The 17136-nt window shown below is 37.4% G+C and overlaps 1 protein-coding gene across 9 annotated transcripts in view; it reads right to left on the bottom strand.

The window, feature by feature from the left end:
• Window positions 1-17136, bottom strand: part of PARD3B (par-3 family cell polarity regulator beta) — a 560921-nt gene that overhangs the window by 445627 nt on the left and 98158 nt on the right. For all 9 annotated transcript variants that reach the window (XM_088135640.1, XM_088135642.1, XM_088135644.1 and 6 more), the window contains exon 4: window positions 7064-7173. In XM_088135640.1, the coding sequence (XP_087991766.1) occupies window positions 7064-7173 (110 nt within the window). The remainder of the gene's footprint in view (window positions 1-7063; window positions 7174-17136) is intronic.

Raw genomic sequence — 17136 nt, forward strand, 5'->3', positions numbered from 1 at the left:
GAGATCTGCATGGAGGAATGGGCCAAAATACCAGCAACAGTGTGTGAAAACCTTGTGAAGACTTACAGAAAACGTTTGACCTCTGTCACTGACAACAAAGGATATATAACAAAGTATTGAGATGAACTTTTGATATTGACCAAATACTTATTTTCCACCATGATTTGCAAATAAATTCTTTAAAAATCAAACAATGTGCTTTTCTGGATTTTTTCCCCCATTTTGTCTCTCATAGTTGAGGTATACCTATGATGAAAATTACAGGCCTCTCTCAACTTTTTAAGTGGGAGAACTTGCACAATTGGTGGCTGACTAAATACTTTTTTGCCCCACTGTACAGGTAGACCTCACTTAGCGACTTCCTCAGGCAGTGACCATTTGCAGTTATGAGGGTGCTGAAAAAGTAACTCTGCAACCAATGCCCACATTTATGACCTTCACAGCATCTCTCTCTCAGTCACATGTTTGCCATTACAGTCAGTTAATATGCGTTGTCCTGTGCCTGACCCATTTTTTTTCTTCCCCCCTCCTCACAGAGCAGAGAGATTGCCTGAACAAGTGATCTCTTCTGGAGCTGCTTTTCCCCACAGCATGGTACTTCCCCAAAAGGTGCTAACAAGCTCAGCTCTGTGACTTTAATTAGTCATCTGGCAGCTTCTGCCTGTAATTGACATGACTTTAATCAGTTTTACACCTTTGAGTTTTGTTTGCCTCCTAAACAACTCGGGGCTTAGAGCTGCAAGTGCACTAGGCAAACAGCTGATGCCAGCGCATTCTTTTCAATGTGTATTCCTCATTCTGTGCCTGCTTACTCACTTATAATCCTTTCCTCTCCAGTGAATGTAAATACAAACATTCCAAAGGGCAGGGTGAGCATTCCAAAGGGCAGGGGAGTGGGGAAAAAGAAAAACTGAAGTAAAATCATAAGCATGGTCACGTGATTTTCCACTCAGTGACTGCATCACTTAGTGACTAAGTTGCCAGTCCCAATTATGGTTACTAAAGGAGGACTACCTGTAACATCAGCAAACAGCCTCCTCCAACCTCTTGAAAATCCCACTGCTCCATGCTTCTTTGTTTACTCAGAAAGGGGCAGCTGGACCTTGGTGGCATGGCTCACTGGTTGGAATGGGGTCATGAGCCAAAGGTTCTTAAGATAAGTCTTCCACAAATCTCTCCAAGTACTAACATTTTCAGATAAAGTCTTGCTGAGAAAGCTTTCCTGGTTGGCGTGAATTTGCTATCTCAAAGTATTCTGGGTTGTTTTTATTATTTTTATATATGAATTTGTCAACAGGATGAAATATATATGAATACAACACAAAATGAGATATGTTAGCCAATAAACAAATAAACATATCCTTTTTTAGTAGCAAAAAGCCATAATATGACTGATGCATATTAATTATACACATTATATCAGCAGAGAAAAATATATTTATCACGATATCTCTTTTTAAAAGATCAACTGCCAAAAGTGGCTTTAGGAAAAGATATATCACCTTTAATATAAAGGAATTACAAACAATAAATTACAGGAATAGAAATGGAGTTAATAATCCAGGACAGTGTTCATAGGTGCCACAATATCCCAACAACTTGGAGATCTAAAGTGAAATTTTGCCACATCACCAACTCTTACAAATTTCCAGACGGTTTTAACTTGCATAGAGCAAAACAACTTCCCTCACAGAATTTTTCCTTCAATATAATTTTTATCAAAAAGTATTACTCAAGATGTTATTTCATAAAAACGATTACTGATATAACCATATTATTATGTCGCCTTTTGTGCTTCTTCCCGTTGGTTACTATTTAAATGTTTTTATCTAGCATTACACTTACATATTGCAAACTCCAATACTGTTTAAAATAATCCTGTTTCCCAACAATTCTTATTTTCTAATTGATGTTTCTACTCATATATATATTCTATACTCTTCACCCAGATCTTCAGCAAGGGAGAGTGAGACCCCTTGCTTCATCATGCTTGCTATCTTTTATCTTTATTTTTAGCTGATTCTATTGTAATTTCTTTGATTGTTGTGAGCCACCCAGAGTCATTGAGAGTCAGGCAGCATACAAGTTTGGAGGAGGAGGAGGGGGGGAGGGGGAAGAAGAGGAAGAAGAAGAAGAAGAAAAAGTTGTTACCCCAGTTAATTTGTTCCTCTCTGCCACTTTTCTTCCAACTTTATTGGCTACTGTTTTGATTAGAGAATATGAACATCTCTAAGACCATACATTTGCAGTGATAAATAAGTTAATTCTGACTATTTGGTTACAGTATTCACTTGTTATCTGACACCCCCCACTTCATAAAAACCATTACTTGACATCCCCATGCATCAAAGCAGCACAGAAAATTAATTATTATTACAATATGGAGATGTCATTATTGGAAGCCATGTTTGTCTGGCTGCTGTACTCTCTCCTTCAAGTCACCACTTAAGCTTGCATTTGAGCATAAGTGTGAAGCTTGGTGTGAGTTAAACACCAAGGCAGAACCAGGAAGAATATCAATCCAATCTATTTCTAAATAACATGAGATGTAGCAGGTATCATGCAACATTTCTGCAACATTCAACATTTACTTCTTTACTTAAGAGTGGCAGAACTTTGCAGAGATATTTTCAGATGCTGGATTGTTTGTTGTGCCCACATTCTCTCTGGTTTTATTCCAAGCTGTGGGAAGACAAAGTGAGAGCTTGGGACAGTGTTCCTGACTGGAATCAGGGAAAGCCAGACCATTTGGAAATCCTTAGAATAGCTGAAAGATTACATTGTTAGGAGGAGTAGGGAAGTTTTCTTCCAAGTAAATATCAGAACTAACAAATTGGATCAGAGGAATTACAAGGAAGAGGGTTATTTTATTCAACCATCTCCCTGAAATTGGTTGTATATATCTGCTTTAAATACTATCCTCAGTAATAATCCAGGTGATACCAGGGAGGAAAATTCACTGGCTGATTTACAAAGACAAATAGGAAATCAGCTGGAGAAGATCTTACTAATTAGCCCATACTCTTTCTATATATATGAATCTACGTTGTGCTATCAGCCTACCCAGTAGTCTGGAAGTGCTACTGATAAATGCCAGATTTGTTTAAGTAAATATTTATCATTTATACTTTAATTCAGAGTTACACTGTTCTCATGGGAAGACTCTTTTGCTCCCAAGCAGGATCTGTGGGTTTGCACACAATGTTGGGCAAAAGGACAAAATCTGATGTTATTTTGTACCATCCATTTGAATACCACATGCCTGGCCAGGGTAGTCTCTGATGAGGTTGGAGACTAAAAAGAAAGTTGTCCTTAGGTACTTCAACAGCCACGTGATAGCTGAAGACTTCATGGCTTCCATTACAACACTGGAGCTATCTCAATAAGTTGCTGGACCAACACAAAAGATACTCTTGATCTAGACTTTATGCCAAGATATGAAAAAGGCAGATTGAAAGTGGAGGGATTTATAATTTGTAATTACCATGTTGTCACTGTCTGTTGAATTTCCGATGAGGGTTGAACTGATGATCATTTCATCTGCCTTTGGAGATGAAGAATCTACTAAAATAGTCCACTCTGGGAAATTTTCCTGGTGACAGAGATGGTGGTTCTGTCAAACCTGTAGTTAATTCAGGCTGTTGATACAATTGTCCAAGCACCTTCTTGACCTATAAGTGACACTATAGAGCCCAGAGGTCCTCCTGGTTCTCAGAGAACCTACAGGCAATGAACTAGCTTGGGAGAGAGCTAGTATGCAAGTGGTAGAAATCTTATTGAGATGACTGAATGTGAGTTAGAATACATCATCTTACCTATTATGTGGCAATAAAACCAGGAAAGAAGGCTTTCTTCACAGTCACTACTGCATCTTTGGGAAGCTGTGCAATAGAGCTATTTCATGCATTTCGGAGATTGTTTACATTTGGACTGTTAAGAGTCCACATGTACATGCTAGGATGTATTTGCAAGGCACTACAGAATAGGGATAAAGTTCACTTATCTTCATGCTGATCTTGATGTCACAGCTGATGGAAGTCACACGGGCATATGCTATCCTGTATTATCTGCTTTAATGCAATCCATTTCACTTGTGAAGCTGTGGAAAGATTTGTGCCTCCTACCACATGCTCCTCTGATCCTTGTCTTTTTTGGCCAGAAGGGATTAACTAGATGAATTAGTGTTGCAAATGCATCTTCAGGATACTCTGATTCTCCGTAAACCTGCTTTGGATCCTTTGTTTTTAGGGGAATAGTGTAGTGACTGCAGAGCTGCAGATACTCTTGGAAGAAACAGGTTACCCAGTCTAAATTCGTGTTTGATTAAGGAACTGAATCAGTATGATTCACCCTGATGGACAGTCTTTAAAGGAAGAAAAACAGGGAAGTATGATTTTGCTGATTTGCTTTAAACTTACTAAGAATAAATAAATGGAGGCTTAATCCAGACAAGGCATGTGCACTATAGACAATCAGTTTCCTTGTCCAGAAATTTTGAGATTACTTGCTTTAGATTGGTACTGAATCATAATTCAGATAAGACAAGCGTTGACAGTAGTTACAGTTCTATCACTATGTGTCAGTCCCACTATGTGGACCAAATGAAGAAATCAACTCCACATGTAGGCTAAAACTATGTTCATTAATACTGGCTGTAGTAGCAGAATCTTGCAAGTCCAGCTGTGCTTTACACCCCCACCCCCACATTCATGTGAATTAGGGAGGTGTCTGCTTGAGTCTTTTGCACATGCCTTCTTCTTATTTCGGGCTTAAGCCATGTTTCTCCCTTTGTCACTTTGGTAATGGATCTGTCAAGGTCATCTTCCTTACTCTCTACACTATGAATGGAGGCACAACTGACTTTTATGGAACAAAGTGCTTTCTACCTTCTCTGATGGTTTGCCAACTAAGGATAGGGTAACATGGCCACTGTGATCCATGTAGCTGTAGTCTCAAGACTGGATATTGCAACAAGTTGTACCCAGAACTGCCCTTGAATTTGGCCAAGAAGCTGCAGCTAGTGCAAAATGCCAGAGTTAGATTGTTCAACAGGATGGCCACTCATAAACATGCAGCACTGATTCTGAAGGCACGGCACTGCCTGCTACCTGGTGAAATTCAAGATGCATTTAATACTGTACAAAGCCCTATATGACTTAGTGCCCAGATATCTAATAGTGCATCTGTCAGCTAAAATCTAGCAGGAAAACCTTTTTGAGGATAGCGGATTCATTACATGGTAATTCAGCAGGTATTCCAAAAATTATGGTTGGAATTCCTTCCCTATTAAATTACAATCAGCACCAAGCACTTTAAGTTTCCGGTGCTACTTTAGGACAAACCTGATGCCAGGCTACTGATTAATATGGTGCTGCTGACTATAGTCTGGCATTATTGTCCCATGTTTTAGAGTTTATTTAAGATTTTAACATGCAGGGATATCTAAATACAGTTTCTTAATTAAATGAGTACATTTTTTTCTATTTCTTTTATGATACAATACCATAATTCCAAAGCTGCTTTCCATATTAATTTAACATAATTTCTAGCCAACAAACTTTTTGCTTCTCTAAATATAAATTAATTCTCCTGCGCTCTAATATGTCTAAGAATAAAAGAATATGTCTTCTTTGACAATATTTAAATAAAGAGAAACCCAACTATTTCTTGTCTTGATAAAACTATGAAGTTCCAAAATCTTGGGTTTGACCTTCCCATAATAATTTCAATTTCCAAAATGACTGAAGCCAAAGCTTTCAGTACATATCTGTTCCAAATTTTTCTTTAGATGTTTTGAAAAGCCAGCATAACTTTGTTTCAATAACTTTGGGATTGCTAAACATTTTTCCTGTAGATATATAGTATTAACTCTAATCCTAGAGCTTTTGTCCTGCTAAAGTTACTTAAAATCTGCCGCCCAGTTTTCACTATCTGATATAATCAAGCACCAAAAAATATGAGCAAAATTAAAGGAATCAAGAAGTATCATTTTGACTGTAGATAACCTATGCATTTATGATTACGTTAAAAAAAATTCTATATTCACCTTAGCATTCAAATTAAATCACAACTAATCTTTCTCAGCTTTCTAATATCATCATATACTTTAGCTCTGAGACATCTTATTCAAAACTTACTGAAAACTTTTAGTTTTTTAAAAAAAACTATTGTAGTGCTATGTGTATTTCATCTTAAAGAGTTAAATTTACAAAACATATATTTAATTAAACTTAACATAGGGAACAAGGAGTTACATCAAATAAACAAAATGTTTAGGATGTAGATGTCCTTTTGCACATACATGCAACTGGAAGTGGCAGCTGGATCCTTTGCCTACACCACATGCAGCTGCTACGTTAATAGCTATGTGAAACTGCTCTGAAGAGAAATTATTCTCATTTCAGTAACATCTTATGGAACAGAAACATTGGAGATGTTTAACTTTTGTGACAGTTACTTTTTTCATAGCATCTAGAATGTTCTCTGTTCTACTGAGATGAAAAATAGCGCTTGCACAACACACATGTATATACAAAATATCAGAAGAAATATCAGATGTTCTACTCAGCATATGTCTGTAGAACTCATCTCTTATTTCTGCTTTTTCACATACACATACACAATTATAGCTCTCTATATCATACAGGCCTTCTTAGAATTTTCATAAATCTCAGGAGCAGTTTTTCATGTAGCATACCCCGTTGTTGTAAAAATGGTTTAAGAAAACACATTACTGGAACTCTGCCTAAAGCATTTTGCATCTGAATTATTACTCAGGAGTAATAAGGTTGTAATCCAGTGAGCAAAACAGTAGATTCACAACAAATACCTCCCTTCCATTCTTCTTCTCCAGGACAGAGAAGCTTTGTCATACAGGGCTCAAATAAATTGGGAAAATTGCCCCAGAAGTTTGTGAAAAAATCTTTGCCAAAAGTCACCCATCAGTCTTTAGGTAATTATAACAAAGCCTAATAGAATATTAACTGCTTAACAAGCCCTGGATTTCTAAGAATTCTAATACTGTTAGGAACAATGTCAGAATCTGGAGGCACAAGATACCTACTGACACAGAGGTCTTCACAATATGTTGATTAGCATATGAAGCTCCTGCCACAAAGTCAGCTGGTTGTCCCACAGCTGGATCACTACTCCTTCTAACCAAAAGTGGAGTACCTAGAAATAGAAAAGGAATATGTTTCATATCAGCCAATTTGATTAATTATGATGTAAAAGCATTCATTTTTCTAACATTATATATTTGTACTCTGGTGTATTTAAGGATACTCTGCCAAATAGCAACTTTGGCTTTATTTTTTTTTAATCTGGAAAAGAAAACTAAAATTATTTAGACTGGAACTTCTAAATATGTCAGAGAGAGAAAGAGAAAGCTGTAGTGTGTCAATGAAATCCAGAATATGTAGCATACCCAGTTGTTGTAAAAAAGGTTTAAGAAAGCACATTACTTTCCTGGAACAGCCAACAAGATTAGCAGCCTTTGATATCCTGGTTCTCTGGGAATTGGCCCAGTTTCCTTTTAAAGGAATAGGTGGCAATCATCACATCTGATGTTAAAAATCAAGAGTTTCATTATCTGTTATCGAGAAACTAAAGTTTTATCAGTTCTAAATCTCCCTACATTTATTTTTAATGGCTGATCCTGTGTTTTAATATTGTAAAAGAGGGAAAACATTCACTCTCTCCCCATATTTAGAACCATGAATTTAGACAGTCTGAAATAATAATAAATAACACTTTATTAAATTTATATGCCGTCTGACTCCCAGCAACTCTGGGTGGCTTACCATTATTAAAAACATTTAAAAACAAAAAACAATACAAAATCAACAAAAACAGCGCAGAACAAAAGAACAATGATGGCAAAGAAACAAACCCAGAGCCATCCAAAAGGAAGACAGGGGCATCAGTCATCCTTGCCAAAGGCCTGGGTAAAGTGCCAGGTCTTTAGTGCTCTTCGATATACCAGTAGGGTGGGAGCTGTCTGCATTTTGGGGGGAACCTCATTCCAGAGAGTAGGCACTGCTAGAGAATGAGTGTTTCCAGGGTCCAAATGAGTGTTTCCAGGGCCTTGTTCAATCAATGGAACCTGGAGCGTGCCAACTCTGCCAAATCAAAGCGGTAGGTAAAGGGGAAAGGGGTGATACTCCTTTTTTAAATTTGGGGAGAATACAGAATACTGGAATTCATGCATTTTGCATGCATTTAAAATATATATTTTGTCTTATGTATCCCATTATTAAAATTTCCTCTATGTTGATCTCCCTCTATATTGTACTGATAAAATTAATTGTACTTTCTATATACATGAACCTTTCTCTAATAATTGTTTATATGGTACATTTTCACAATCCTATCTGTTCTTAGTTCCCATAGCTCTTCTCTGCTCAGCTGATTTAATTACAATCTCTGGGTCCATAGCCAACTGGCATAGTGTCTCAGACTTCACTCTATGTAAATTATGCCAATATAAATTGTTCATTTTTTCATTCCTTCCCAACTCCTCAAAAATCTATACATCAGGAGATACAGCTCCTGGAATGTTAAATATATATTTAGAATGGAAAATGTGGTAAGGCTCCATATAAGTAGATGGTGCATTTTTAAAATACTATTTTAGCTTTAATACTCTCCTAAACAAGAAAGTGTCAGTTCTGGTTTGTGATGGGTTATGTCTTGGGAGGAGCACACAGCCCTTTTCTGAGCAATTCCATTTTATTCTGATTTGAAATCTTAAATGAAAGATTCACTGGTTCATTTTTCTCCTTCCTCTTCTGGCTTGTTGTTGCTTCTATGGTCTGATGGGTTTATTTTTCTCATGTTGTTCTTAACCTTCAATTTTTCAATATATTGTGTTTTTGACTTTATTTTGAAATAGTGAATTTACAGTGATTATATTCAAATCTAGTTTGTGAGTGTGAACTGTATCCTTTCTCTTCATTATGTATCATATGTATCATCTTCTTGGTAAATATGCCAAATAATTTCAAACTCTTCTCAAGTTTCTTTTTTGCATTCAAGAACACATGAAACATAATCTCAACTCTAGGCCTATGTTATAATCATAGTCCCATCACTGAAAATTTAAGCTTATGCTTATTTATTTAAACTTAGAACTTCTGAAGTTCTAGGGCCAAATCAGCCAGTTTCTCATTCATACTTCAATGGATAGTTTCTTCCCCAACTATGAAAATGTTTTTTTCTTTTCTTTTCAGATCTTATGGTATACTGAGTGATTATATAGCTTCTCTCATTAATGATTAATGATTATTCATCATGATCATCAATACATTCTGGGGAATGCATAATCTTCGTTCAAGAATATTGCTTACTAAGCTGTTATGACTGCCATCTTGATTTTTTTTACTTTTCTGACCCACCCCACAGCCATGGAGGCTGTTGCTAAATGATGTAGCATTTTCACTGATTACATTCCATCAAGTCAGTGTTGACTCTTAGGAGCCACACAATTAGATTTTCTCCAGGAGGATTTGCTCCTAACCTCGTTTGTCAGGTCTTCCAACAGAGCACTCATAGCTGCTGTAATTGAGTCCATCCACCTTGCCTCTGGTCATCCTCTTCCTCTCTTTCTTTCCACCTTTCTTTGCATTACAGACTTTTCCAGAGACCTAGGTCTTTGCATAATGTGTCTGAAAGAAATAATTTGAGCCTGTTCATTTGTGTCTTGAATGAGAACTCTGGGTAGATTTGTTCAATGATGCATTTGTTCATTTTCTTGGCTTTCCGTGATATTCTCAGGTGTCTTCTCTAGCACTTCAATATCTTAATTGTCAGTTCTAAGGCTGGTTGCTTTTCCAGTTGTCATTACTTTGGTCTTATTTACATTTAATCTTAGTCCCATTTTTTTCACTGTGCACATTGACTTTCATTACTAGTACTTACAGATCATTTGCATTTGAGTAGGGTTATCAGCATTGCAAAGGTGATCAATGTTTTTTCCTCCAATTTTGAATTCACACTCATCTTCTTCCAACCCAGATTTCCACAATATGTATTCCACATATACATAGAATAAATTAGGGGAGAATATATAGTCTTGTCTCACTCCTTTGTCAACCTAGAGCCGGTCTCTTTTACCAAATTCTGTCCATACTGTGGCTTCCTGGCCTATATACAGTTTTTGCATTCGGATAATAAGACATTCTGAGATTCTCATTTTTCTAAGCACATTCCACAATTCTACATGATCAGTACTATTGATGGCCTTTCTATAATCAATGAAGCACATACTGACTTGTTTTTGGTATTCTTTGGCTTTCTTAGTTATCCAGCTTTAGTTATCCTTAATTTCCATGTTAGCATTATTTTGCTAACATGGAAATTAAGGATATTGTATGAAAATCTGCACACTCTGTTAAGTCCAATCTGTGGCCACTGTCATTCCCCAGATTTGCTAGCATAGATTGGTTAGCACCTGTACTGATTCTTCTTTTGCTTATCATATTTCTATAAATATTCCATCAATTTCTCTAGCCTTCCAACTTATAATGACGGAGTGCTAATCCAGCATCATCTTCTAACATTAGAGGCCTTTCTAAGTAGGGAATCTTTTAAGATATTTTGGATGTTAAGATCTCTACTGTACAAAATTTCAGGATACTCCTTCCATTTTTCTTTGATCTTCTTTGAATCAGTTACTACCTGTCCATTACTGTCCTTTAGCCTCCCAGTTTGAGATGTGAAGCTCCTTCTAAGTTCAGAGATCTTTTGGCAGACTTTCCTTGTTTTCCCATGTCTGTTTCCATCTTCTGTGTCTTTACAAGTGCTACTGAAATCTTGCTTATCTCTTTTAACAGCCCTCTGAAAACGTTTGTTAAGTTCCTTTCTGAGATTTTTATCATTCTTGGCTTTGATTTCTTTTCTCTTCTTTTCTTGGCAAGTTCAGTGGTTTGTTCTGAGATCCAGTTTGTTTTCTTCTGTTTCTTTATCTTTGGCAGTCTGTTTTCACATTCATCCTTAATTACTTGTTTAAGTTCCTCTGGTTCTCTATCAGTGAGATTCAGGACTTCAAAGTGATTCCTGATGTTCTCCTTGAAAATGGTGGCTATATGTTCCAGGCATTAATGTAGAAAATTTCTTCTTCCATTTCAGTTTAACCTGGAACTTGCACATGGCCAATTTGTGATCTGTTCCACATTCAGCCCCTGGCTGTTATAACTGAGCTTTTTTACCTTCTTCTACCAATAATATAGTCAATTTGATTTCTGTGTACAGGTGTCATTTTAGTTATCTGATGACAATTAAGAAATATTGGAGTGGGAGAAATTGATAAGTTATTCTCCTATTTAATTTCAGTTTCCTGAGCCATACTAGGTTCCTCCTTGACATTTCCACTTTGGCAACAATCAGTCTCCAACAATAAGCAACACATCTTGCTTGCATATTCTGTCAATTTCAAAGTGAATCTGATCATAAAATTAATCCATCTCCTCTTCTTCTGCATCAGTAGCTGGAGCATAAACCTGGATGATATTAAAGGGTTATCCGTGAAATTTAACTGATATTATTCAGTCACTGACTGCACTGTAGGCAAATACTGTTCTTGCTATAGTCCTAACTATAAAAGCAATGCTGTTCTTTCTTTTTCAGGTCCTGCGTAGTAAATACTGTGATTTTTTAACTTTAAGTGTCCAATTCCAGTTCATCTCAATTCACTAATGCCTAAGATGTAAATGTATAGTAGATTCATTTCATTTTTCATAGCGTTGAACTTTCATGGTGTTGAACGTGTTCATGCTTCTTACATTCCATGTTCCCAGTGTAATTCTGTCTTTGCAGCTTCAGTTTTCTTTTCCTGCATGGCAACATCAGCAACAAGACATGCTAAAGGCTTAACACTAGCCACGTCATAAACACCATTAGTATTCCAAAAGATCCTCAGCTCTTCCTGAGTAGCATGTTGAGTGCCATCAGATCTGAGGAGCTCATCATCCAGCACTATATCGTCAAATGTTTTATATTTTCCATCCATATGGGCTTTTGGGTAAAATACAGGAGTAGTTTACCATTACCTTCTCCCACCCAGTATGAAATTATATCTTTGCTGTTGTCACTAAAACGATCTTCCTTTTTTTTTTCCTTTTTGCTAAAAATAATGTTGTTGGTTTTTTTATGGTTAATCCTTTGTAACAATATACTGAGCACTAACTGACAATTTTTCCAATTAATGTTTTTCACTTGTCTGTTCTCTTTTTAAAAATGATTAATAATAATAATAATAATAACAACAACAACAACAACAACACCTCCAGTATCATCCTAAATCGCTGCTGTCCAATATAGACGTCTGCTTGCTTTAACTGAGCAGCTGGGATGATCTTCGTGCCTTGGGTGACCTTGCTGGGGTTATATATTCTTGGCTAACACTCTTGGCATCCTTTGCCTATCCCTCCCAGGAACAACCACCCTCCCATGATGAGGCAGCAAGACTGGATGGGGAGTGGTACACAGCATTAGTGAAACCAAATAAATGTGCATCTAGGGCATTTCTGATGGCAGCTACTAACATTTTCCTGCTTTTACATTTCATTTTTACATTACATTTTACATAATGTTAGGTTGATGAACAAATGAAATAACATATCTTCCCTCTATTTTAAGAAATCTTAAACTCTGTTTGCTCCTAATCTCTATTCCTGCATACTCGATCAATTACCTATTTGTAACATTTTTTTTTCTTATGAGTGCTAGGTTTTTCCTATCCATTGGCTGATTCTCACAACATGATCTAAAACATTTGAAGATGCACAACATCCATTTATACAACTATGTTGGTACTTCTTCCGCAAATCTTATTCTGCTATATGTTTAATAATCCTACCTTTCAATAATGCTTTCCTCTAATTAATAGTTAACTATCCTATAATTATATGGATCACTTCTAGATCTCTTTTTAAAAATCATTGTTCCAGTGGCTGCTTTCCAATCCCATTATAGAGGCTGATTACAGAGATAATTTGTGTATTACCATTATTTGCATATTAGCATATCAGCAATTTCACATTTGAGTTCTTTCCTTTAACTCTCAAGAGATTATCATATAAATCAGGTGACTTGTTAATTTGTAATTTGCCAATAAATTCTAGAACTACTTCTTTTGTCACCTTTATGTCACCCAGCACTTGGGACACTTTATCTGTAAAAGCCATTTCAGGTATAAGATATTATACGTCTCTCATTGTGGAGAAAAACCTAAATAATTAATTCAGGTTTCCTATGATCCTCCTGTCCTTCTTTAGCATTTCTGTATCATCTGACAGTCAGATGCCTCTCTGCCAGGCTTCTGATATTGTTGTCAGGATTGCTGTGAGTTTTTGTTACAGTCTTTTATCAAATCCGTGTGATAATTAATATCATTTCATGCTATCCTTTAGGTCAGAGTTATATCATTTTTTATCTTTATATTATCAACCGGGGTGACTTGGTGAAAAAAAATCTATTAGGCCTTATGTGCTCTTTAGCATATAGCAATTCAACGTCAGGTAAGATGTTTCCCATCCTTTCTTTGGATTCTGGATCCAGAAATAACATCTCTACAATCTGCAAGATTTCTTATAAATGACGCAAATTGACGAGATAGAGAATACCTTCTAAAATAAATTTTGAAATAAAATTCAAAAAAATTGCTAGGTTAGAGGAACAGGCTAAGGTAACAGAATGCTATTTAACAGACACAAATGCAAAGTTAGGAAACCTAAATCAAATGCCCAAGCTTTTGTTGTACTCCTACAGGCGGCAAATCACATATGAGGCAGCAGCACAATGTGACTGTAGCAAAAGCAAATATACTTTATATACTTTATACAAATATACTTTACGCTGCAGCATCAGAAACAGAGTTCACAAATCACAGAAATTAACAGTTCTGCTTTATTCTGCTCTGAATAGAATTTTACTCCATTTAAGGTATAAAATATCTACAGTGGGGCAAAAGAGTATTTAGTCAGCCACCAATTGTGCAAGTTCTCCCACTTAAAAAGATGAGAGAGGCCTGTAATTTTCATCATAGGTATACCTCACCTATGAGAGACAAAATGGGGGGAAAAATCCAGAAAATCACATTGTCTGATTTTTAAAGAATTTATTTGCAAATCATGGTGGAAAATAAGTATTTGGTCACCTACAAACAAGCAAGATGTCTGGCTCTCACAGACCTGTAACTACTTCTTTAAGAGGCTCCTCTGTCCTCCACTCGTTACCTGTAGCAATGGCACTTGTCTGACCTTGTTATCAGTATAAAAGACACCTGTCCACAACCTCAAACAGTCACACTCCAAACTCCACTATGGCCAAGACCAAAGAGCTGTCGAAGGACACCAGAAACAAAATTGTAGACCTGCACCAGGCTGGGAAGACTGAATCTGCAATAGGCAAGCACCTTGGTGTGAAGAAATCAACTGTGGGAGCAATAATTAGAAAATGGAAGACATATAAGACCACTGATAATCTCCCTCGATCTGGGGCTCCACGCAAGATCTCACCCCGTGGGGTCAAAATGATCACAAGAACGGTAAGCAAAAATCCAGAACCACACGGGGGGACCTAGTGAATGACCTGCAGAGAGCTGGGACCAAAGTAACAAAGGCTACCATCAGTAACACACTACGCTGCCAGGGACACAAATCCTGCAGTGCCAGACGTGTCCCCCTGCTTAAGCCAGTACATGTCTGGGCCCGTCTGAAGTTTGCTAGAGAGCATTTGGATGATCCAGAAGAGGATTGGGAGAATGTCATATGGTCAGATGAAACCAAAGTAGAACATTTTGGTCTAAACTCAACTCGTTGTGTTTGGAGGAGAGAGAATGCTGAGTTGCATGCAAATACTTATTTTCCACCATGATTTGCAAATAAATTCTTTAAAAATCAGACAATGTGATTTTCTGGATTTTTTTCCCCATTTTGTCTCTCATAGTTGAGGTATACCTATGATGAAAATTACAGGCCTTTCTCATCTTTTTAAGTGGGAGAACTTGCACAATTGGTGGCTGACTAAATACTTTTTTGCCCCACTGTATTTCCAAGCATCCCCCTTTGAAACAAGTTCAGAAAAGGGCAGTGAGGTCATTTGGGGATTAGAAACCAACTCCAGCAAGGGGAGACTGAAAGACTGATGAGGAGAGTAAGGTGAGATGACAGCATCCTACTGTAGAAGGAGAGCCCTGCAGCAATCTGAGCAGGGCCTTCTTACGCTTGGTTTTTCTTTCCCTCTGGGACTTGGAGGCTGCTACATTAAAGCAACCACACTCACACACCAGCTACCAAAGGAAAAGCCTTCCAGACTTGGGTGTGGGAGGGGAAGAAGAGGAAAGGATAACACTGCAGGCAAGAATCACAGGTGACTGCTGAGCAAAGCAAAAGATGCCCAGGACAAAACAGGCTAGATGAGCGTGCTGGATTGGAGTCAGCCCGCACTGGGCGACTGGAGGTGTGGAAGGAGCAGGAGGAGCTAATTCAGCAACATGAGCAGCCACCAGTGGAGCCCAGCAGCTTTGCCAACTTCTCCAGCAGCACCATCAACCACCTAGCACTGGTAACAAACTTTTCCCCTTACCAACCAGATCCTGAAAGATGCTAAAGCACCTACAGCAGCCGAAGCCAGAGGCAAGAGGCACCCAGCCCAAAAGCCTGGAAAACACCAGCCAGCAATGAGGGCAGCCAAACCTGGGATAGCTAAAGAGAGGGTAGCACTCAGGCTGAGAAGAAAAGAACCTTGGTTTCCTTGCACTCCACCGCGGGAGAGAGACCAAGGACAGGGCTAGCTAAACCCTGTTCATTAACACAACTACGGGCAATTCAAGCCTGCATGTAAAAGAGAATAGGGGAGACAAGGAAAGAAAGAAACTCATGGAAACCATAGATAGAGGCAACTTAAGAAGCCCATACAATAAGATACATAGTAAATAAGATTTAGAGTAGATAAATCCAAAGAAGCTGTAGGAATAAGATAAACCATCTCTTGTTCCTTTGTCACCTAAAAGGTTTTTGCCTGCCAATGAGTTTCATGCACCAATCGATTATGTTTGCTTATTTCAGCTGTCTCGCACTTTTTTCCAACCAAATAGGTTAGGGTTAGGGCTATCAATCAGTGGTTGACACCTCTGCAAATTTATGTTCCAACAACATAATCACAACAAGGATATTATATCTGTGGCAGGTAAAAACGTTTTGGACATGAGATTTTAACACTAGTGGCAAGCAAAAAAGGAACAAGCGCCAATAAACATAACTTCATCTTATCTTATGAGTGTATAAGGATACTCATAGAAGATGTATAGCGCATAGGATTTAGAAAGAGAAATAAAGATAGATAAGAAAATTTAGAAAATTTCTCCCATTTTGTTTGAAAAGAAATTGTTATTTTTGTACAATAAATCCTGTCCTGCAACAAAGGAGAAAAGTGGACTGTCCTATTTCCCAAATGATCCTATTGTCACTATCTATAAGTATGTGAAAGGATGTCACAAAGAAAAAGGTCAAGACCTATGCCCTGCCATTCCAGAGTACTGGATTAAAGGAAGGTAGATTTTGAATGAATGTTGCGGGGGGGGGGGGAATTGTGCATCAGTAACAGGAGTTTACATTAGACCCAGTTCACCAAAAGATATGGCGGCTCTACTTTGCTAAATATGTTCAACCAAAGTCTGGATAGTTATCTGACAGGGTTGCTTTAATTGGGATTCTTGTTCTGATTAGGAAGTTAGATTTGATTACTTAAATGGGCCCTTCCAATTTCTATGCTGCTTTCAAGCATCAAACATTCCAACTTCCCAATCTTTTTTGATGCTTTATGTTTGGCATCCAACATATATATCTATACATTGTTTCTTCTTTCAAGAGTATTTTGTATGTTCGTTTCCTTCTAATGCCTTTTTACTTATTTCACAATTTGTGAAATACTGAGTTTCTATATAATTTTTACATATCCCAATTGAATATTCTTAACCATTTATCTCATCATTTAGGGATGAATTGTCCTGACAAAATGCTCCTCAGCTCCCTTTGGCTTTCCCCCAAGAACCTGGTTAAATGCTTCACTTCAATCTTTCTGATATTAAATATGAACAGTTTGGGTCCCTTGCAATTAAACAGCAACCCAACCCAT

Source organism: Python bivittatus, unplaced genomic scaffold (assembly GCF_059951505.1).
Source record: "Python bivittatus isolate LINGU-HERP-01145 unplaced genomic scaffold, Pbiv_v1 ctg000200_np1212, whole genome shotgun sequence".
NCBI lineage: Eukaryota > Metazoa > Chordata > Lepidosauria > Squamata > Pythonidae > Python > Python bivittatus.